At 49.7% G+C, this 23,306-nt stretch overlaps 1 protein-coding gene across 1 annotated transcript; it reads right to left on the reverse strand.

The window, feature by feature from the left end:
- Positions 1–2,452: 2,452 nt before the first annotated feature.
- Sumo3 (small ubiquitin like modifier 3) lies at positions 2,453–13,245 on the reverse strand. The gene is made up of 4 exons (XM_075979855.1): positions 13,085–13,245; positions 9,886–10,014; positions 5,342–5,413; positions 2,453–3,702 (listed from the first exon to the last, which is right to left on the reverse strand). The coding sequence occupies exons 1-4, from the start codon at positions 13,103–13,105 to the stop codon at positions 3,592–3,594; spliced, it is 333 nt and encodes a 110-aa protein (XP_075835970.1). The 5' UTR covers positions 13,106–13,245; the 3' UTR covers positions 2,453–3,591.
- Between the last annotated feature and the right edge of the window lie 10,061 nt (positions 13,246–23,306).

Below are 23,306 nucleotides of genomic sequence, written 5' to 3' on the forward strand. Positions count from 1 at the left end.
CAGACGGAGCCTTGGTTCCAGAACCTTTCTGGCCGGCCTCACCCTCGGCGCCGCCGCCCCGGCTGGGCTTTGGAGCCTCCCCACGCCGTGTGGCCGCGCTACGCGCACAGCTCATCCTGTGGTCCCTCTCTGAAGAATCCAGCGAGGGTCAGGATGCCCCACGGAGTGTCCCCGAGCGAAACACGGTTCCCCGCACTTGGTACCCTCCTCATAAGTGTCTGTGAAACTTGAGGCCAGCAAGATCTCCCTCCCACCACAGATTATGTACCTCTGGCTGTCCTAGAACTCACTCTATAGACCAGGCTGGCCTCGAACTCACAGATTGGATGCCTGCCTCTGTCCGAGCCACTAAGCCTGGCTTTCCTAGTGACCACGGTGATTTGAGAAGATGACGCTCCCTTGGATTCACAAAGGGAGAATGAAGTCCCCATCCCGGGCTATATCCCACCCTTTCTGTAAACAAACCAATCTCGCCTCCGAGGACTCTGTTCTCATCACACAGGGCTCCCAGGTAAATGTTCGGCATCTCTTTGGTTGCACAACTGCTTTCCCTTAAGGGGTACAGCTGAAGACAAGGGCTCTCCCGGAACAAAGGGGCTCCTAGGCTGTGATACTTTGGAACACCTTCCTGCTGGGACTCGAAGTACAGATTTTTGCTGTATCTCCTCACACATCCACAGACCTCAAAGATTTGAGCATTAGGTTCATGTCATTTAACATTTAAAAAAAATACCAAAGGACCTGCCACTCCAATTACATAGCATAAACACACACACACACACACACACGCCGGCCTCCGGGCCACACTGCTTCTCCTGATGCTGGGTGTGGGAGAAACACAAGCTATTCTCTTCTTACACATCCAAATGGATGGCAGCCGTGATTCCCTGGGACGGCTGATATGTGAAATGTGCCCCAGCAGTTCGATGTTTGAACACTGGTCACGGTTTGGGAGACTGGAACCTTTAGCAGATGAGGCCTAGCAGGAGCCAGTGGGTTGTTTGGGGATGGAAATGGATCTTGATATTTAGAGCCCAGCTTGACTTCTAGCCCTGTCTGCTTCCTCCTCCGCTGAGGTTTGAGTAAGCAGCTGTCAGGCATTGCTGCTGACTTGGAGCCACGGGCTTCCCCACCAGGACAGAACGTATCCTCAAACCCTGAGACAAAATCAACTTCCCTTAAGTGGCTTCTTGTCGGGTTCTGATCACAGCAGCGAGGAAACGAATGGAAAAGTAGTGCCATGAAATGGTGCTGATAAACCCAACCTGGGGTTTAGTTCTTCGAACCTAGTTTTAAGGAGAAAAGTGGGAGACTCAGAGCTGTGAGCTAGACCAGGCTGTAAGCACACCTACGAGGACCATTCTGGTGAAATCCAGATCAGGAGGCTGAGAAACGGGTACTAAAGACTGCTCACAAAGTTTTATTTCAGAGGGGAACAAGAGGACCATATCAGAAACTCAGCTGGCAACTATTCATGTCACATCCAGTGACAGGACAAGGCGGTGCGGTTTTCTCCATCTTGTATTATGCTGAGGCCAGTTCAGGTTGAAGTAGAATCTGATCTCCTTGATAGGGAGCCTCATGGACAATTACTCAAGATGCCCCAGGTTCCTTAGCTTTGTTAGAGCCTGTGCAGAACCCCCTCCTCCTCCAGCTACCTTAGCTTTGTTAGAGCCTGTGCAGAACCCCCTCCTCCTCCAGCTACCTTAGCTTCGTTAGAGCCTGTGCAGAACCCTCTCCTCCTCCAGCTACCTTAGCTTCACTAGAGCGTGTGCAGAACCTCCTCCTCCTCCAGCTACCTTAGCTTCGTTAGAGCGTGTGCAGAGCCTCCTCCAGCTACCTTAGCTTCATTAGAGCGTGTGCAGAACCCCCTCCTCCTCCAGCTTCCTTAGCTTCACTAGAGCGTGTGCAGAACCTCCTCCAGCTACCTGCTTTTGAACTGCTTTACTCGCACAAAACTTCCCTCTATTGCTGCTGACTGAGATACCTGGATGTAGTTTTGGTCTTTAAAAACACCTTACTCCACTCGGGAGGCACAGGTGGACCTCTGTGAGTTCAAGGCCAGCCTTGTCTACAAAGTGAGTTTCAAGACAGCCAGAGCTGTTAACAGAAAAATCCTGTCTCAAAAAAATCAGGAAAACAAAAACCTTACTCTAAACCAGTGTTTCTCAACTTTCCTAACACTGCAACCCTTTAATACAGTTCCTCATGTTGTAGTGACCCCGACCATAAAATTACCTTCGTTGCTACTTCATTTACTATAACATTGCTACTGTTATGAATCATGAATATCTGATATGCAGGATATCTGATGTGCAACCCCTGTGAAAGGGCTGTTCAACCCCCAAAGTCACCTGGCTTCTCTGCGTCTGAAGGGCCTCACTGGACACACTGTCAATAGTGAGCTGTGACATATGCAGTCTCCAAATACAGTGTTTAAGGTAAGCCAAGAGACAGAATACCAAACTATATTTACTGTTTACAGTAGTAAAGGACAACAAATAATGTACAAACTGGATAAACACAACAGAGCCAACAGAGATCCCACCCAAACCCACACAGCAAAACAGGAAACAACAACATTTTCCTCGGGATTTTAAGCAAGCGAGAGATGGTAGGTCAGTGTCAGGTGACTATGAAAGGCAGAGATGGCCATCAAGCAGCAATGGACCCTTACACAAGGATGATAGGCAGGACGATCCACATATAACTGGTATAGACCCCACAATGCAGGACTGAAGTCACCCACTGATGCATCATTTGAATACACATCTGGAAAGCCGCAGAGCATAATCCATGAGAATGAGGTCACCTCTCCCGGGCTTTCTTTTGCAACCACACTTTAAAGCAGGTCTTACACAGCATCACTGTAAGCTTGATACTTAACCAATTATCTTCTTACACAGAAACCATAATTATGCATTGGAACCAAGTACTAGAAAATAATCTGAGGCCACATTCAGTTTCCAAATGAGACATGGCAGTTACTTTCTTCTACATTATAACAAGGAAAGAGAGTGGGTCTCACCTTACAACCCTGCCCATGTACCCATTACCAGATGCCAAGTAGAAAGGGGGCATGTCAGAAGTTGGGTCACAGTACATAAGGACTCCTTCCAATGGTCTTTTCCCTTTAACTTTACCATTTGACAAAACTCAAGCTGATAGTATTTCAATGTTTTAATATTCTATACCTACAACAAATAGGTGCAATTCTGTCCCTCTCTCCCATCTCAACATCCCATAGGCAAGCCCACTGGGTAATGGGACCACAAGCTCTCTCCTTGACCAGGGCAAATCACTCTAAAAGCAACCACAGTTCTGGGGGTCAGAGTCAGGTGGCAGGCTGAGTCCACACCCAGCTCCAAGTTTTGGGGGAAAATATTTTAGGGATGGGAGGAAGCAGAAATGAAAACATAAACAAATCCCAAAACCTTGCTCTCGTTTCCCCTAAAGGCAATGCGCTACACAACACTTTCATCCCTGCATGATGTCTTTAGTCCGCTCCAAGCACATCAGAAAAGGAGAACCAGTCAGGGACTCTGGCTTCTGCTGACGCTTCTGTGATTGGTGTGGCTGCATGGTCACCATTCAATAGCAGATGTCAAGACAATGATCGGGTGTGGGGACGGTCCCTCGGGAAGCTGTTCCTCCTGTCTGCTGCTGGAATACGTCAATGGTGTCCTCATCCTCCATCTCCAGCTATCCAAGTTGCCAAGGCAGGCCCAAGGAGAGGGGAGAGGAAATGTCAGAGGTGAATACACAGTGATACCATGCTCCAAACAGCTTCCGCTACACTAGGCACAGCCTAGTCACCTTGGCTGGAGTGTAGCATGCAAGGAGAAGGTGGGGTCACAGTAATTACTTATCTACTGACTTCTGACAAGATTCATAGAAGAATAATCACAGCTAAGGACTGAGAGAAAAATGGGGTCATTAAAAATAGATTCACCGGGTGTGGTGGAGCACGCTTTTAATCCTAGCACTGGGGAGGCAGAGGCAGAGAGTTCCAGGACAGCCAGGGCTACACAGAAAACCCTGTCTCAGGAAAATGTCAGCATTTAAGGTTTTTGTTTGTTTGTTTTCTGTGTTTCAAGACAGGGTTTCTCTGTGTAATAGTTCTGATTGACCTGGAACTAGCTCTTGTGGATCAGGCTGGCCTCGAACTCCTGATCCGTCTGTCTCTGCCTCCCAAGTACTGGGATTAAAGGCATGCGCCACCACCGCCTGGCTATTTTCTACACTTTTTAAGAAGGAAGCACTCACATGAACTTGGATCACCAGGTCTGGTGATAAGCATCTTACCCACTAAGCCATCTTGCCAGTCAGAGCTTGTAGATAAACATATTATATTAAAAAAATTGGCCTATTATTTATTTATCTTTTGTTTTTATGTGTCTGTGTGTAGTTGTGACCTTGTGTGCCCCACATGCATGGAGGGCTCTGCAGAGCAGAAGAGGGTGTCAGCTTCCCTGGCACAGGAGTTACAGACAGCAATAAGCTGCTGTGTGGGTGCTAGGACTTGAACCCAGGTCCTCTGGAAAAGCAGCCAGTGCTCTTAACCCCTAAACTTCCTCTCCAGCCCTACCAAAAAAAAATTATTTTGAGCTGTTCTTTTTTTTAAGTCATGGCTCTCTGTATAGCCCTGGCTGTCTTAGAACTTGTTCTGTAGCTTAAACTCAGAGACCTGCCTGCCTCTACCTCTTGAGTGCTAAGATTAAAGGCAGGCATCATTACCGCCTAGTATTTATTTATTTATTATTATTATCATTATTATTATTATCATCATCATCATTATTATAACAATGCCCAGCAGGGGCATCAGATTCCCTGGGCCCACAGTTATGAGCAGTTGTAAGCTGTAAGTTGTAAACCCTGGTCTTCTGAAAGAGCAGCCTGTGTTCTTAACTGATGAGCTATCTCTCTGACAGTCCCCACAAAAATATCTTTTAATTAAAAATTTTAAAAATAAGATAAAATATCTAGGTTCTGACTCCAGTTCAAACTCCAATAAAGACCAAGTAGTTGGCACTAAGCCGTCAGGACCACAGGTGCTATGCACCCCACAGTACCCTGCAGGTGGGTTCACAGTGACTGCCGTGGCCCTGAGGGTGGAGGGTGTTGGTGCTACACTTGAGCTCTAGCTCAAAACAGCAAAGATATGTTTGGCAGTGCCACTTCTTCATTTGAGAAAATAATCTCAAAAATTCAAAATTTGAAATCCAATAATTAAGGTCATTGCAGAAACATGCCATTTTGTTTGCACCTATCTGATTCTCAAACAACAGTGTTCCCAAACCGCAGACCGTGGTAGACCCTGGCGCACAGGGCTACTTCATACCTGGGCTGGGGTGTCTGTTTCATTGATTGGTTGTCCATCAAACCGGAATCGAATCTGCCTCATTGACAAGCCCTGGGGAAAAGGAAGGGAATGCGTTAGATGTTCCCAGACAACACAGATTAGCCTGAAGCTATCCAGAACCAGCAATATCAGCATTCTATGTGCACACAAGCCAGCTGAGTAGAAATAGCCCTGGTGGCCCACATCTACAGCAAGTACTGCCCCAAACTGACCCATTCCGATACCTGGCTTGTCCTAATTCTGCCCCTCACTTCCTCCCAGTGCTAAACTGAGCTAAGTTCCTCCCAGAACTTCTGTTTCCTCCTCTGGAAAGGTCTCAGAAACGGGTCAGGTGACCATGAGGGCCATGATCAGGAAGGTTGTGAGGAGCAGAAACGAAGGGCGTTTTCCATCCTGAAAGGAGGCAGCAGTCTGCCTCAGCCAGTCTGAAGGTGAACACCACCTGGCAGAAACACTTCTCTAACTCGGCAGCTCCACTGTCCCCAAACAGGACAGATGGGATAGATAAATTGTGACTATTTCCTCAATCCTGACACCTCCCTGAAATGGTAAAAATGAAAAAGCAAGGCCTTGGGGAAGAGCCGGTGGGCAGGTGCTCTCTGCTGGATGGAGTCTGAAGCCACAAGCCTAAGGACACTGGAGTCTCAAGTGTGCTAGAGCCAGGGATGGTGAGACTAGGAATGCCCTCCCCCTCCCCACCCTGGACCAGGGAAGCTAGCGAACTTTTCTGAAAGTTCACACGCAAGGGCTAAAGCGATGGCTCAGAGGTCAAGAGCACTTGATGGTCTTACAGAGGACCAGATTCAATTCCCAACACCCACATGGAAGCTTAGAGCCCCCTGTAATTCCACTTCTGGGGACCTGACGCCCTCTTTTGGCCTTTGTAAACACCTGTCATGCATATGGTGCACAGACATACATGCAGGCAAAAACACCCATATACAGAAAATTTTTTAAAGATGAGAAAAGCATGGCAGCTCACAACTGTCTGTCACTCTGGTTCCAGGTGATCTAACACCTTCACACCAATGCACATAAAATAAAGTTAAATAAATTATTTAAAAAAAGGAGGGGGCTGGAGAGATAGCTCAGAGGTTAAGAGCACTGACTGCTTTTAGAGGTCCTGAGTTCAATTCCCAGTACCCACATGGCAGCTCACAACTGTCTGTAACTCTGGTTCTAGGTAATCTGACACCTTCACACCAATGCACATAAAAAAGTTAAATAAATGATTAAAGATAATAATAAAGGTGAGAAAAGAAAGTTCACACATAAATCTCCAAGAGTTCGAAGTTCCCAACAACCCTCAGAGGCCATGTAATTGTCTCTCCCACATCAATCAGCAGGACTTTTTAGAGATGTGAACTCAGAGCTCCGTCAAGACCCATATGGTACTGGGCAGTGACGGTGCACATCTTTAATCCCAGCAGTTGGAAGGCAGGTGAGTTTGAGGCCAGCCTGATCTACCAGGTGAGTTCCAGGACAGCCAGACAGTCAGAAACCCTATCCCCCCCCCCAAAAAAAAAAAAAAACAATAAAAGAAGACATGTATGGCAAATGGGTGTCCATGTGCCTTGGTCTTCCCCTGGAGCCTGGATGTATTCTTTCCCAGGAAACCTAGTGCTTTTCAGATCAGCATCAAAGACTCTCCAGAGCCCCCAATTCTAACGTGCCACCCTGTGGACGTGCGGCCTCCGCCACACCCACCCAAACACACAGCACCATCTCTGCAGTGGCTCGCTGCTTCACTCTTAAATACAAGCAGAAACCGGGGGACGAAAACAAAAACAAAAAAACAAAAAAAAAAGAAACCGGGGGACGTTTAAAGAGAGACTCACGTATGTGAAGACCAGGCCCGGGGAAGAAAGCACTGTGTGCGGTACAGAAAAGGCCTGCCTCCCAGTGAGAAATCACTCCACACACTAAGGGGTAAGGGGAAGCCCTTTAATAATATAGCACGTGTCTGGCTCTGGCTAATACCCAAAAAAGAGGCCACAAATAGAAGATTTTCACTAACTTATATATACCCGAGGCTTATGAATTCCACATACGATGTCATCCTTAAATGTCTTTCAGGTCCCAGTCCCAGGTTTCACTTTGAACAATATAAACAGATCGGAGACTCGGGTCTGGCCATTTAGGCAGAGGTGCGGTTTACACAGCAAAGGGATTGCATATTGCCAGAATTATTTTAAGTACAGCAGGGAGGTTGACTTTCAAAGAGTTAGTCTTGTCCACCCGACAGATTATGCATTCCTCAATGAGGGAACTGGGGGCTTTATGGCAGGTTAAGACTCCTGGTCGTGACCCTGCTCTGCCCTCTTGTGTGCACTGTGAGAAGCATGCTCTTTGGTATGGAGCTGGCTCTACACTGGCTGTGAGGCAGAGCGGTCTCTGCGGTGGGACTAGGGCCTAATGGTCAATCTGATGAATAAACATTTCCATCCTAGCAGCCTAAATTTTCTTATCTCTAACTGGTTAGAATACTACTTATCTTTGAAATATTTTGTAGGTAATGGTCCTTAAGCTGAATTTTCCTTTGTATGACTTCATGTCTCCTAAGCAAACCTATTAGTAAAGCCTTTCTTTATAACATCAATTCTATTATTTTGAGTTTCTTCAATATATTGAGGCAAAAAAGGAAGGGAATGGAGTAGTTAAAACACATGTATACTTAAGCTTCAAGGAAGGTTAAAAACACACTTATGTGTGCACATGCTCACACATACACAGCCAAGAAAACACTAAAAAGTTGCTACGAATGGGGAGAAAAACACAAAACAAGAAAAGACAGAACTTGGGGAAACTAAAACTCATGCTGAGCAAGAATGGCCTATAGCGTGGGAAGGCAAAGAAGGGAAAACTCAAAGGGGACAGCAACAGTAAACCCAGTACAGAGGGAGGAGCCAGTCAGGCCAGCATGGAGGATGGCTGACTGCAGGCCTGTGTACTCCCAACGTGAAACAGAGCAGAGCAGACATCTGCCTGCACAGCAGAGGACAGTTAGAGTCCTCTTTCCGTTCACAGACGGGAAGGGCCCAGAAAGCGCCTCCCCAGAGGGCTAAGGATCACTCCAGAGCCCCTGCTGAGATCCCATGGCAGAGAACCGGAAAGGCCCCAGTGTTCCAAAACACAGGAAGCTGACAGTGAGTTATGGTAACTTCCAAGACAATGCAGCTCAGCCTAGAACACGACATGCAGCCAGACATGCGAGTCCCTGTCAGATACAAGAGATGGTGTTCCACACAAAAAGGGGGAGTTAACACAAAAAAGATGCAGGAGGGAGACAGGAAGTTTCCAGAATGACTCTCATAAAGCTGTGGATGGCAGTCATGCAGACACCCTCACTCCAAAGCAGTGGTTCGGGGGGGAGGGGGGTAGCAGGAGGCTACAAAACATTGAGGTAGCTGACTTAGTGTACCCCCCACCCCAAATGTGGGGTCTCAGCAGGCGAAGACTGGGGTGCAACAGACTGAGCATAGCACAGCAAGGAAGAGCCCTGCACACTGGCGCAGTCCAAAGTGGCACACAGCACATGCAGCCGGCTCGGCAGGGAGGGCATAAGGGGACACAGTGTCATCGGAAAGTTCTGTCTCACCTTTCACAGGTGAGAAAAGTACCTAAGGTCAAACCTAGAAGCCAGGAGAGCAAGCACATTATCTGCAGGGCTCACGAGCGAGAAGGGAGAAAGCATGGCACCGCCTTGCAGGGACGTCAGGGCAGCAGAATAAAAGGGCAGCAAACAGCTGTGTTTGCAAGCACTTAAGGGCAACCTGGAACCACCATGTGAGATGCCACTGCCCACATCAAAGGGCAGGACCCCCTACGAGAGCTACCAGATGGCAGGATTCAGAGGAATCGGCACGTAGGTCTATGTGCAGCAAGCCAGGCAGTCACTGAGGCAGACAATGGAGAAGCAAAGCCAGGAGTCCAAGGACTCCCAGGTGGGCTGGCACGTACCCACCTACCAAAAGGTCCTTAGTAAGAACGAACTGGATGGATGGATCCAAGCCTAATGTGTGCAAGGGCCTTAAGTTCACAATGACACTGACAACAGCAAGCTGGCCACTGTTGGGGACAAAGGTCAGTCAGCATGCTATTTTGAAATGGTAACAAAGGGACAAGAGCAAATGTTTCCTCACTTTACTAAGTAAGATAGAAAATCAAATTGCCAATGAGGAGGGCATACACAGCATAACTGAATGGATATCAGATGGAGGAACCGGAACCAGCACTGATCCTCTCTCTGAGCACACCACAGGGTATTCCACCAGACCGTGTGCGGGCTGACGGACTGCATGACCACCATGATGGTGTCTATCAGGAACCAATCCCCCCTGGAGTCTACTTAAGCCTTAAACTCCACCTTTCCATTTGCAGGAACCCAGGGAAAAGACACACTGTAAGGGACAAGCAGATAGCAAGACCCAGGGTAGCAAGGGCAAGCCCACAACACAAGCAGCCCCTGCAGGACTCCTTCAGGGAGGGAGATCCCAACCCAGCATGCATGGGGCTCTGCCTACCTGCCTCTCGCAGTACGCCTTCATCAGCTTGCTCAGTGGTGTGTGCCTCTTGATCTTGAACTGCACCACTGAGCCATCCTGTCCCGCCACTTTCAGGTTGATGTGGTCATTCTCTGTCTTCACTCCCTCCTGTAAGACACAGGAACTGGGTCTCAAAGGCCAGCTCAGAATCCCCAGGGTGTAAAGCATGCTCTTAGGTAATGGTGTTGTTTCCAGTCGTTAAAACCAACCTGGTTCTTAACATTCCCCCAGCAGGTCAGAGTTACTCGTGTGACTGTCTTAGTTTTACACAGAATTTATTTTTAACCTACATTTGTTACGCACTGTGAGAGAAACAGCAGTGCAAAGCCAGTGTCCTCACAGACTACCAATTCAAAGACAAAAATCTACTCATTAAATCTAAGAAGCCAAAGGAAATCCATGTTTGTTTAAAAATGACTCATGAGGCTGTAAAAATACACATTTGCAGGCTATACATGACTTTATACGACTGAGAAGAAAAGCCAACATAAAACCAAGAGTGGAGGACCAGAGGGACACTAGGAGACCCTGAAGGATCCGCTGCAGTTAGCAGGTGAAGACTGTGGTCCCCCTGGACTCTCTGGCCCCAGACTGCTCTTCTAGGCTAGGTGTGGCTCCAAGGAATGCCATGTGCTCAGCCTGCACAGGGCCCTGGGCTCCATCCCCCATACTGAATGAGACATTCCTATTGCACAGCCATAGCTTTTATATAATCACGATACACACAAGCTGCTGGGCAAAGTCCAAGTCAGAGCTTCTTGTTGGCTGGAAACACACTTTGAACAAAACGTTTAAGTTATGGGCTGGCCACAGAGCCAGCTCTGAGGCTATTCAGTCTGGGAAGGAATTACTTTTGTTGTTCAGAACATGCTTGACACAGATGCAGCCCACGGGAAGTTTTAACCTTTGTTTTTTGAATGTGTATGATTATTTTGCCTGCATGTATGTCTGTGCATCCCATATCGGCAGTGCCCATAGAGGCCAGAAGAGGGCGTCACATCCCCTAGGACCAGAGTAATGGGTGTTTGTTAGCAGTCATGAGGGTGTTGGGAATTGAACTGGGGTCCTGTGCTCCTAACTGCTGAGCCAGCTTCCAGCCTTGGGAACCATTTATGTTTTAAGGACACAGATCCTTTGGTCCACTTGCAAACCACATCTTCTCCCTAGCTTCACACCAGCTGTTTCCCACGGCTCAACCGAGTAACTCCACTGAAGCGTCCTACTTCCCTTGAATGTCCTCAGTCACCTTTTTATTCCTGGAGCAAGGGATAGGACAGTGTCAGGAAGGAGCCTGCCCTGTGCTGGGTCCTAATGGCCTTGGCTAAGAGCACTTTCTAGTCTGAGAAATGGTTCCCAGGTGAGAGGAGCCTGCAAGGATCTGAGCGAACATTCTCCCATTCCTCCTGGGTGAGACTTCCCAGCACTCACTCACAGGACACACCAGTGACACAGCAGCACTGCTCAAAGAGCCTGGCTCCTGATCCAGAGTATAGGTAGGACCCACCATGACAAAGAATGAACAACTCCAGGCCCAGGATGCCCTGCCTTCTAGCAGATGAAAAAAAACAAAAAAAACAGTATGCTGTGTTCAAAGAGAGGCAGCAACCAGAACTTAAATAAACAGAAATGCCAATAGGGAGGGGGGAAAAGGCCTAAGGCGCCGCTCCCCTCTAACAGCAGGAAGGCTGGTGCAGTCCAGGAACTAATTAGCAAGTAAACTCAGAAGAAAAATGAGATGACGTGGTAGTGCACGCCTTTAATCCCAGCACTTGGGAGGCAGAGGTAGGCAGATCTGAGTTCGAGGCCAGCCTAGTCTACAGAGCAAGTTCCAGCAGGCTCCAAAGCTACAGAGAAACCCTGTCTCTGAAGAAAAAAAAAGAAAGAAATTAAAGAAAAGAAAAATGAGGCTTAGTCACGATGACTGTGAACACCTGTGCAGTCTACACAGGGAGACCCAGTCTCAAACCAAAACAAAGGCTGGCCAGGTGTTTCAGTGCAGGCCTTTAATCTCATCTCAGCACGCAGGAGGCAGAGGCTGGAGGATCTCTGTGAATTCGAGGCCATCCTGGTCTACTTAAGAGAGCTCCAGGCCAGCCAGGACTACATAGACACCTTGTCTTTTTTTTTTTTAAAGGGGGTTGGGATATAGGGGGGACAAAGTAACTCACTGGCAGAGCACCTTCCTAGTGTACAAAAGTCTCTGGGTTAGATCACCCGTGCTGCAAAATACAACCCTCTGCCTCCACTAACCTAGAGAGGCAAAGGTGCAGTCTTTCCAACACCACACCAGGGGCACTCACTTCCTGACTAACTTCATAACAAGGAAACCAACAACAAGATATAGTGTTTACTCTTGGCCATGACAGGTCAGCGTCCGTGATGGGGCAGATAGCACCCAAGGCTGAGTTAGAATTAAAGGTTAAGGGTCCTGCAGGCACGATATTGCGGCGTTCAGCTGCTGACTTTACAGCGGGGTACCACAGCATTCCTGGGGCTTGCCGTGCTCCTGGGGTCTCCCACTGGAACCAAGAGAATGGTCATCTCCAGGCCGAGGCCGGTGAACAGCACAGAATGCCAGGCTCCAACCAACGTCTATCTCCCAGCAGGGCAGGTGAGGGTGAAACACTGTTTAATTAGGATTGGGCAACCCTGGCCTTTCCACGTACCAATTGCCGACACGAAGGGGCCTGCCCCGAGGGACCGCAAAGGAGTGGGAGAGCACCCAGTCCCGCCAACAGTGAGAAGTTCGCAGCGGCCAGCACCGGGGCAGCTCTCGGGGCGCCCACAGAACCTCACGCGTGGACCTACGCACACGGTGCAAGAAGGGAAGGCCACGGCTAGAAATCAGGACCCAGAGAGGAGACCTGCACAGCAAGTTCCAGCACCCCGCGAGGCGTCCAAGTTCCGCGTTCTCGCCCCGCGGGGCGTGGCTAGACTCTGGGCGTGGCTACACCGGGGGCGGAGCCCTGGCGTGGCGGGAGGCAGGCCGGGGGTGGGGCTAAGGGGCGGGGCGGGGCCAGGATGAAGCTCGGGGCGGGGTGCGACGTCGGTGGGGGAGGGGCGCGGGGTGTTGGTGGGGGAGGGGCGCGGAGGCCCGGGTGCGGGCCCGCGGGCCCTGTTTGCGCGCGGCCCGGCCTGCGTCCGGCGGACTCTGCAGCGCCCTGCGTTCCAGGCTTACCTTGGGCTTCTCTTCCGACATGGTTGCGCGGCGGCAGCGGCGGCGGCGGCGGGAAGCACAGCGAGAACCAGTGGCACTGGAGCAGGCGAGTCACGCTCTCTGCCCCGCCGCTCTCCCGCCGCAACTGTCGCGGGGCCGCGCTTTATCCCCAAATCCTGGCGCGCCGGTTGGCCGCGCAGCGTCACGTGGCGGCGCGCGTGCACGATGCGCGTGCCCTGCGTCTCGGGTGCGCGCTGGCCGGCCGCGATTCCGGACGGTTGTGACTGCGTCACGGGGCGGGTCAGGCACCCGGGCGCGCGCAGAGCCCCGGGGACGCGCGACTCAAGGTCCTGGGTACGGAGACCCCTGATATGGGTACAAGACTGCGGGGCCACGCAGGGCGCGAGGGCTGGGAGGCGTGGGAGGACCGGGGGCGTGTGTGCTAGGACAGGAGCCAAAGAAACACTCAGGCCCAACCGAACCTGGTGCCTTCAAGCAACCACTCTGCCACCCACGTTTGGTCACTTTTCCTGTATGCAGGCTGCATTTTGGGGAAGAGGGGGTAAGAAAATGAGGGCCTTCAGGCTAACCCCTTAAGTGGTCCAAGAAGACCAATAAGAGGTTACCAGACATGCTTTATGGGCCACACGCTCCTGGAACAGGCCTGTGGCCTTGAATTTGAATGTCAACAGGGGGGCTCGTGTCTGGAAAAGGCACAGGGATGGCCTCTGTTGGCCCAGAAAGTCAGCACATACTCCTGGTTCATCTTTTTCCATCTGATTTTCCAAGAGGGGTGAATCAGCCTCCAGAAAGGCATTCCCAAGATGGCTCCAGGAGGTACCTACCTCTTCTGCATTCTCTGTATCCACCCTTGTCCCTCCTTACATATAGTCCCAAAGTAAGCACCAGGTGGCTGAGGTGGGCCATCGTGGCATGCACAGGAGGCCTCCCTTTTGACCTACCATTTGCCCAGTTTCGGAATGCTGTTGTCCACACTAATAACCCATTTTACACAGGAGGACACTAAGATACCTACAGGTTTAATAACATGCCCAACAAGCCAGCTTGGTCATTACCGCAGAACAAGTGAAGCTTGGCTCTAGCGGGGAGCTTGAGCTGCGGCATGCCGGGAGAGCAGTCAGGGAGCACTGGCTGGGTAGTTAGGAATCCTTTTCTGTATCTTGGAATGTGTCCTAGAATGCAGTCCACCTGCCCTGTGTCTATATGGTAACACCCTCAAAACAGATCAGTCAGGACTGGCATAGTCAGCCACAGTAGTCCCAGGTTGGTGACCATGTTCCAGAACCAGACAGCAGCCTCCAGAGAACTGGCTCTGGATATGCTAGAAGTACGTTTCTGTTCCAAAGAAGGGCCGGCAGACAAGGATCTCCATTTCCTGGTAACCCAACAGAGCCAAGTGTCTGTGAGCCCAACCTGTCCAGCCTCCTTCCCCTGTACATATGACCTTCTTCAGAAAGTTTGACAAGGTCTTCCCATAAAGATCCATTTGGAACTTATCCCACACCCCAACCAGATCAAGGATTGGATTGACCTCAGATACAGACCATGGTCAGCCACAGCTGAGCACATCCCAGGAATGTCCAGCTCACACTGTGTGGGAGACAGAGACTCCAGAAACCAGCCCAGCTGCAGCAGTTAGAGAGCAAAGCACACTCGCCCTCGACGGATGGCTCAGTGACTCAGGACAGGCGGTGTGACCATCAGACTACAGTGGACCATCGGTTCCAGGATGCCATGCATTAGAAAGCGATGCACTGCTGGGCTATGGCGGCACAGGCCTTTAAATCAGCACTCGGGAGGCAGAGGCAGGCAGGTCTGTTTTAGGTCTTTCTTTTCGGACCGCCAGCCCCCAAATAATGACACGGAAACTAACTATTTATTTATGAAAAGCTTGGCCTTATAACTTAACCAGTTTCTATTAATCTACATTTTGCTAAGCGGCTTTTTACCTCTCCTCCATTCTGTCTGTCCAGCTCCCTCTGTATCTCACTGGTATCTCTCTTGTGTGCCCAGATTCCTCCCTAGTCCCTCTCTATGCCCAGAAGTCCTGCCTAACCTTTCCTGCCTAGCTATTGGCCATCCAGCTCTTTATTTAAAAAGACCAATAAGGTGTCTTAGGCAGGCAAGGTAAAACAGCAACACATCTTTTTACACAGTTTGCTCAAATATTCCACAACACAGATCTCTGAGTTCGAGACCAGCCTGGTCATAGAGTGAGTTTCAGGACGTGCACAGGCGTGGCAGGAGGCAGGGCGGGGGTGGGGTTAAGGGGCGGGGCCAGGGTGAAGCTGGGGTGCGATGTCGGTGGGGGAGGAGCGTGGAGGTCCCGGTTGGGGGTGGAGTTGCATTATTGTTTGGAGAATACAGGAATTGAATTGTGTGGTCTGTTGCTGAGGACCTCTGTTGCCAAGTTATCAGAGTGCAACATGTACACCTCAGGATGTGCACCAGGATCTGAGTGGGCTACGGTACAAAAGAGGCTGCCATTCACACGCTGAAACCTTACTGTTGTGAAAAGTGAACACTGATAAAAGGAAGACACCCCTGTGAGTGTTTTTCAGAGCCTATGCTCAAGCAGTTAACAGAACACACTGTTTTTCCAAAGGACCTGAGTTTGGGTCTCAGCACCCATGTCAGGTTGCCTGCGATTGCCTGTTACCCCAGCTTTAGGATATCTGGCGCCCTCTTCTGGCCCCCAAGAGTACTGCATCACACATGCTTATTCACACACAATAAACGCATATATACATAGAAAAAACATTGGCCTCAGAGGCCCCTTGGACATTGATAGAACCTTAGCATGACTTTCATTACTTGAGAATAGTGGCTTGCCTGGTGTAAGGCATCCCAGCCTGCCTTCATAGAGCAGACCCAGACACCCCATAAATTGAGATTGCGCTCACACGCGTGCGCATTCACACACACACACACACACACACACACACACACACACATCTGGCCACACCCCTCCAAGGAGACAGCAGAAGGCAAAGAACACCATCCTGAGAAGATGAAGAACTGGAAAATCAGTAGCAGCGTCACTGAATAGTAGGAGGGTCATAGCTAAGGAACTTCCCATGGGACCTCTTTGAACTCTGGGGTCACAGAGAGGGACACAAGGAAGTTGAGGCTCTGTGAATCTCTGAAACTCATCTGACAGCAGTTTCAGAGAAAGGAAACAACAAGGAGGCAGGACACAACTGAAGACACTTCTCTAGAGAGAGAAATCTATATGTACAAATGGAACACGCCTTCAAGTACCAAACAGCCAGAGGAGAAGGTTGCTACTGAGGTGCTTGGTGTAAAGATGGATTCCAAAGGTTCCTTTCTGTGAAGGACACCCTGCGGCCTCCAACACCTGCTGCACACAAGTGGTCCTAGCATTTGGGGCGGAGGCAGGAAGATCGGGAGTTTGGAGGCCAGTCTGCGTTATAGAGAGTCCATATCTCAAACTAAATAAAAAAGTTTTGAGACAGGGTTTCTCTTGGTAGCCTTGGCTGTCCTGAGGGTTGCTCTGTTGACCAGGCTGGCCTTACCACATAAGTAAATAAATATTACATTTAAAATTTAAATTAAGCCGGGTGGTGGTGGTGGTGGTGGTGGTGGTGCATGCCTTTAATCCCAGCTCTTGGGAGGCAGAGACTGGCAGACCCCTGTGAGTTCAAGGCCAGCCTGGTCTACAAGAGCTAGTGGCCTGAGTAAATAAATATTACATTTAAAATTTAAATTAAGCAAGGTGGTGGTGCACGCCTTTAATTCTAGCACTCGGGAGACAGAAGCAGGCAGATTTCTGTGAGTTCGAGGCCAGCCTGGTCTACAAGAGCTAGTTCCAGGACAGGCTCCAAAGCCACAGAGAAACCCTGTCTCAAAAAACCAAAAAGGAAAAAAAAAAGAAAAACCAAAAATAAATAATAAAAATAAAATTTAAAAATTTCTTAAAGATACCAGGTAGCTACCAACAAGGAGACTTTAAGGGAAAAAAACTCAAGAAAGAAAGGATGCTGCCTTGGCATCCCCACAACGACGGACCTGGAATTGAGAACCAAACCCTTCCTTCCTTAAGCGCTTTCCTTTCGTCAGGGTATTTTGCCATAGCAACGTGAAAGGAAACTAGGACAAGCCTGGAGGAACAAGAGCTACATCCTCAGAAAGAGGCTGGGTAGCTGTATGCTCAAGCCTTCGCAGCCCCAAGACCAGCCCGAGCAGGCCAAGGTTGCCTGTCCTGCTTCCCACCAACCTAAAAGAGAAAGATCTGGGCAGAGGTGCCACGTGGAGACGCTGTGCAGGGACTTCACTTGGCCACGTGGAGACGCTGTGCAGGGAGTCCACTCGGCCACGTGGAGACGCTGTGCAGGGGCTCTACTTGACAGACGTGTGCTTGTTAACAACAGCAGAACTAAGGTTTACAAAGGAAAACCACGTGACCCAGACCAGGAAACAGATCTGCGAGAAATAAGCGCACAGGAGAGGGAGTGGACTTGACCAGACAGACTGAATAATAGCTGTGATTACTATGTCCAGGAAATGGATCTGGAGACAGACACTTGCACAGAAAAGGGGAACATATTTCAGAATCCAGCTGAAAACCCAAAGCAGAAATTCAACTTGAACTCACTGGATGAGCTTAAGAACAGATTAGATCCAGTGGAAGAGAGGAATAGTGAACTGGAAGGTAGGGCAGAAGGAAATCTTCAGACAGCAGCAGGATGATTCAGCAGAGCCCACAGTGAGAGGCCTGGGACATGGGCCCCTGGCACAGGTCTAAAGTGAAGTGAACCCCTGGGGAAGAGGAAACAGTGTGCAAGAAGTAATATTTGGCTGGGCAATAGTGGCACACACCTTTAATCCTAGCACTCGGAGGCAGAGGAAGGTGGATCTCTGAGCTCGAGGCCAGCCTTGTCTGCAGAGCATGTCCCAGGACAACCAGGATTACACAGAGAAATCCTGCCTCGAAAAATTTAAAAAAAAATATTTGAAGGCATAATAAAAGAGGGTTTTTCAAAACTGACCAAAGAGAAACCATGATTGCAATGAGAGCATCCATCCAATAGAAAAGCCCCCACCCTAACCCACAGTTCTTGTTAGAAGAGTAAAGCCAAAGACATTCCAGCTGCCATTTGCCAAGTAATGGCCCAAGAGCTTAGGTGTTCATTGCTCACAAAGCAAGATGGTGCTTCCAGAGGAAATAAAGGATTTGCAGCCAGGCGGTGGTGGCGCACGCCTTTAATCCCAGCACTTGGGAGGCAGAGGCAGGCGGATCTCTGTGAGTTTGAGACCAGCCTGGTCTACAAGAGCTAGTTCCAGGACAGGCTCCAAAACCACAGAGAAAAACCTGTCTCGAATAAAAAAAAAAAAAGGATTTGCATCCGAGAACACAAATGATGGAGAGTAACTGCCCATGTTGCCCATGTAGAAGCTTCTACCAATCAAAGCCTTGTACACAGCAGTGGGCGGAGCACAAGAATTCACCATCATGAGCATATGCCAAAGGAAATTTAATGACAGGATTGCTTCAGCAGATAAGCCTAGAAGTGCAGCAAGGAGCCAGCACCAAAGAGGGTACTTTTGAAGGGAAGTGACAATAGCATAGACAAGAACAGTCATGTCAGAAGTCCGAGACAAACGCAGAATATGAACCAGTGGGGCTGGAGAGATGGCTCAGAGGTTAAGAGCATTGCCTGCTCTTCCAAAGGTCCTGAGTTCAATTCCTAGCAACCACATGGTGGCTCACAACCATCTGTAATGAGGTCTGGTGCCCTCTTCTGGCCTGCAGGCATACACACAGACAGAATATTGTATACATAATAAATAAAAAAAAAAAGAATATGAACCAGTGCAAATACTTACCCGAAGCAGGGACATCTGAGGTTCCTGTGGTGAGGGAAGTGGTGGAGGGTAGGGCAGATAAGTTCCTGGTCATCTTCAGAAATCAAACACTCACAGAGCCCACAGCCCCACAGATGCTCAGCAAAAGAGTCATGAGATGGTCTAGCAAGGTGTTTGCCCTACAAGCTCGTTAGCCTGAGCTTCATGCCTGAAACCCATGATGGGAGGAGAGAACTGAACCCATGTCAGGAGGAGAGAACTGAACCCATGTCAGGAGGAGAGAACTGAACCCATGTCGGGAGGAGAGAACTGAACCCATGTCGGGAGGAGAGAACTGAACCCATGTCGGGAGGAGAGAACTGAACCCATGTCGGGAGGAGAGAACTGAACCCATGTCGGGAGGAGAGAACTGAACCCATGTCGGGAGGAGAGAACTGAACCCATGTCAGGAGGAGAGAACTGAACCCATGTCGGGAGGAGAGAACTGAACCCATGTCGGGAGGAGAGAACTGAACCCATGTCGGGAGGAGAGAACTGAACCCGTGTCGGGAGGAGAGAACTGAACCCATGTCGGGAGGAGAGAACTGAACCCATGTCGGGAGGAGAGAACTGAACCCGTGTCGGGAGGAGAGAACTGAACCCATGTCGGGAGGAGAGAACTGAACCCATGTCAGGAGGAGAGAACTGAACCCGTGTCGGGAGGAGAGAACTGAACCCGTGTCGGGAGGAGAGAACTGAACCCATGTCGGGAGGAGAGAACTGAACCCATGTCGGGAGGAGAGAACTGAACCCATGTCGGGAGGAGAGAACTGAACCCGTGTCGGGAGGAGAGAACTGAACCCATGTCGGGAGGAGAGAACTGAACCCATGTCAGGAGGAGAGAACTGAACCCATGTCGGGAGGAGAGAACTGAACCCATGTCGGGAGGAGAGAACTGAACCCATGTCGGGAGGAGAGAACTGAACCCATGTCAGGAGGAGAGAACTGAACCCGTGTCGGGAGGAGAGAACTGACTCCTGAAGTTGTCTTCTGACCATAGCGGTATATGCACACCCATAAACATCACACACACACACACACACACACACACACACACACACACACACACACACACACACACACACAGAGTTTACTGCCAAAAGCCCAAATGGAATTCATGACTGAGAAAATCAGGCAAGACCTGTGTGTTGTTTGGTAGGCTGCACACTATAAAAAATCTGAAGTCATTACTCTTACCCAGCAGGGCAAGTTTTTGTGATGTGTTTCCTGGCATAAATAGACAGCAAGCAATGAAGCCAGGAAAACTTATACTTAATGCTTAACATCTGGTGCACACTGTAAAAAAAAAAAGAGGAAGTTCCTAAGATTGAAATCCCAGATAATCACACGCAGCAGGCAGAAGAATGGGGAGTGGGAGGGGCATAGAGAGAAGCAAGCCACACAGCCCTTGCCTGGCTCAAGATGTAAACACAGGTATTAGGTGCTAACAGAATGATGGGCATTTAAATACATAAAAATATTTGTTATGAATGTACTTTGCTGTGGCAATATTCAGCTTCAATGAAAAAGTTTGGCAAAGGAAAAAAATTAGGATCAGCTCAAGAAAATTAGAAACAGGGGGTTGGAGAGCATTGGCTGCTCTTCCAGAGGTCATGAGTTCAACTCCCAGCACCCACACGGTGCCTCACAAAACATCTGTAATGAGATATAGTGCCCTCTTCTGGCATTCAGGCAAACATGTAGACAGAACACTGTATATAATAAATAAAATAAATTTATAAAAAGAAGAAAAGAAAATTAGAAATAGCTTTCAAACTACTATGGATACCACAACAGTACAATCAAACTCAACCCATTTGACTGGTTTATAGAAACGATGTAAAGGCGTTCTGGAAGGTTCTTACATGAACTGCAGCTCCCCAGCCTTCACTTGTGTTCATGGTGTGGTTACTATCCACACTGTTTACAGACAGGGAGAAGATGGTGCAAACACTGGGTGGTCCTACCCAGACTGCACTACATGAGAGAGCACTGCCCTCCTTCGAAGAGGAATAACTAATGATTTGCAGAGCCAGGGCTGTCAGCCCCATCGCAGAGTTGGGATCAGCTGGGTGGTCAGCCAGCTGAAACCCAGACACAAGCCAGACACGAGCATCACTCGTGGCAGACAAAAAAGAAAAAAGAAATAAGAGAGAGGGGGAGGGAGGGAGGGAGGGGGGGAGGGAGGAAGGAAGGAAGGAAGGAAGGAAGGAAGGAAGGAAGGAAGGAAGGAAGGAAGGAAGGGGGCTTGAGATTAGGTATTGGCAGATCATTGCTGAAGGGTAGATGTGGACAGATGTAAGCACACAGAGCCCTATCCTGCCTTAGTTCCTGAGCCATAGTCATATACATATCTGGTTCAGAACTATCTCTTATTCTTGGAGCAAGCACTGTTTCACACTGGCAAATGTGCGGCCATGGCTACTTCTTACCCAGTCAGACCAACCTTGACAAGCCCCTTCCCTTGCTGTTGTTTGCTTAAGTCACGTTTCCTGGGGCAGACGGTAAGTTTTTGCAGTAGTTCAAAGGAAGCAGACGCTGGGACAAGGCCTCAGAGGTAGTCTTTGGGGTGGAGGGCCTCTCAGGGTTATAGTGTATGGAGCGGGGAGGGGAGGCAGAGAATGAAGAGATGCCAAGAATGGCTGAGAATCTGGCTAGCATGCTCAGAGACCCAGTGGCTTCTCCTGATGAATCCAGGACAGAGCAATGAGTGGGTCACACTGGCTTGGCTGCTCATTCTGGTCATGGGTCCTATCCAGAGTGCACTGTTGACCAGTGCTGAGCAGCCCATTGCTTATTCTCTCCTCTGGCTGCATGGCTTCCGTACCTCTCCACTTTCACCATGTTCCCTCTGGCTGTGGATGGCAATAGTGTCTGTGGGAGACCTTTCCCAGAACACTGAGGTGGAGCATGAGCCATAGCAGCCCTGGATCAACCCTGTCTGAACCCCAGCTGTGAGCCTACCCTGCCTCCTTCCTTTCGCTTGAGCTTCAAAGGTGGGACCAGGACTCAGAGCTTAAGCTGACTCTTACGAAGTGCAAGGCTGCTTGTTCTTTGAGTACCACTTGAGGGACTGAGGGGTGGTTACATGTGACAGACAGGTCAGGTCCTGACACATAGTCGCTGACAGCATCGTGACACTGATGTACCTGCCCCCACCCCAGCATGCTCCCCTGTCTGCAAAGGAAATTGCTAGTAAACCTTTCTTCAACCCAACTACATTGTGTTATTTTCCCACGGGTGAATCTAAACGCCCAAGCTGAGGATGTCCTTGGACCTAGAACCGTTCCCAGGTAGCTCCCGTGGAACACTTAAAGATTCAACACATCTAGTATCTTTGCCAACTGGACCCCCGGAATTCCTATTGGCTTCCCCACACTCCCCCAGAATTTCCTAGCCCGTTACCATTTATGGTGCCAATTACTAAAAACATCATTTGCCCAGAGTAATCTACATGTTACTCTGTTCTGTGGTCCCAGGACAAGCATGGGTGAGTGGGCTCCTGCCTGTTCAGCGAGGTGACCTATCCTCTGGACAAGGCTGGGTGAGTGGGCCCCCACCTGCTCGGTTATGGACAAGGCTGGGTGAGTGGGCCCCCACCTGCTCAGTGATGTGACTTGTCCTCACTGTGTCACGCAGCCTGGGCAGCGTGCTGTCTGCAGGTCGACACTTTGGAGTTTCCATGGGCGTACATGTTCCAGGGCTGGTTTCCCGGGGAACAGGTCAGGCCAGGAACACGCCTCAAGAGGGCAGACTTACTGTAGCATGAACCCTGAGCAGATAGACTGCTGTCAGCGTCCTTTCTGCTGCAGCTTTCAGGAGAATAATTACTTCTGGTTCCTGGACTTTCAGGCCGGTGTCCCTTACTCCAGTGTTAACCTGAAAGCATGGGAGCCTGTTGAGCCCTGTGTGTCTCTTTCTCCTCTACAACAACGAACAGGTTCAAGCAGTCAGTGTGAACTCTGGGACTGAGGACCCAGGGAGCCAGCAGCCTGACACAGGCAGACTAAGTGACACCCACGCCCCTTATCTATGCTACACCAGCAGCCTCTCTACTTCAGACACCAGGGCTGAAGGAGCCAGGCGCTACCCGCCAGGGGAGGGTGCCCAGTGCCAGCCATGCAGAGCACCTTCTGACATCTTTGTACCAAGACAACAGCAGAACCCTGAATATGGCAGGGTGGGTGACAAGGAGGACCTTTCTACAATGAGGGCAGGAGTATTGACCACTCCAGGACTGGCCTACTCAGCCCCTATGGGGCATGGTACCCAAGTCACAGGGCAAGTCCAGTTTAACTCAACCGGAAAGCTCACACCCCAACTCACCCTTGAGACAAAGCACAGAGAAAGAAATCAG

This window comes from Microtus pennsylvanicus, chromosome 7 (assembly GCF_037038515.1).
Source record: "Microtus pennsylvanicus isolate mMicPen1 chromosome 7, mMicPen1.hap1, whole genome shotgun sequence".
Classification (NCBI taxonomy): domain Eukaryota; kingdom Metazoa; phylum Chordata; class Mammalia; order Rodentia; family Cricetidae; genus Microtus; species Microtus pennsylvanicus.

What these genes read in the sequence shown, in the direction of transcription:
- Sumo3 (XM_075979855.1), bottom strand. Translation starts at nt 13,105, where the DNA reads ATGTCGGAAGAGAAGCCCAAG. An exon ending in TGTCGGAAGAGAAGCCCAAG is followed by an intron (nt 10,015 to 13,084) that starts GTAAGCCTGGAA and finishes TGTGTCTTACAG; the next exon opens with GAGGGAGTGAAGACAGAGAA. An exon ending in AAACAGACACCCCAGCCCAG is followed by an intron (nt 3,703 to 5,341) that starts GTATGAAGTAGC and finishes CAACTTGGATAG; the next exon opens with CTGGAGATGGAGGATGAGGA.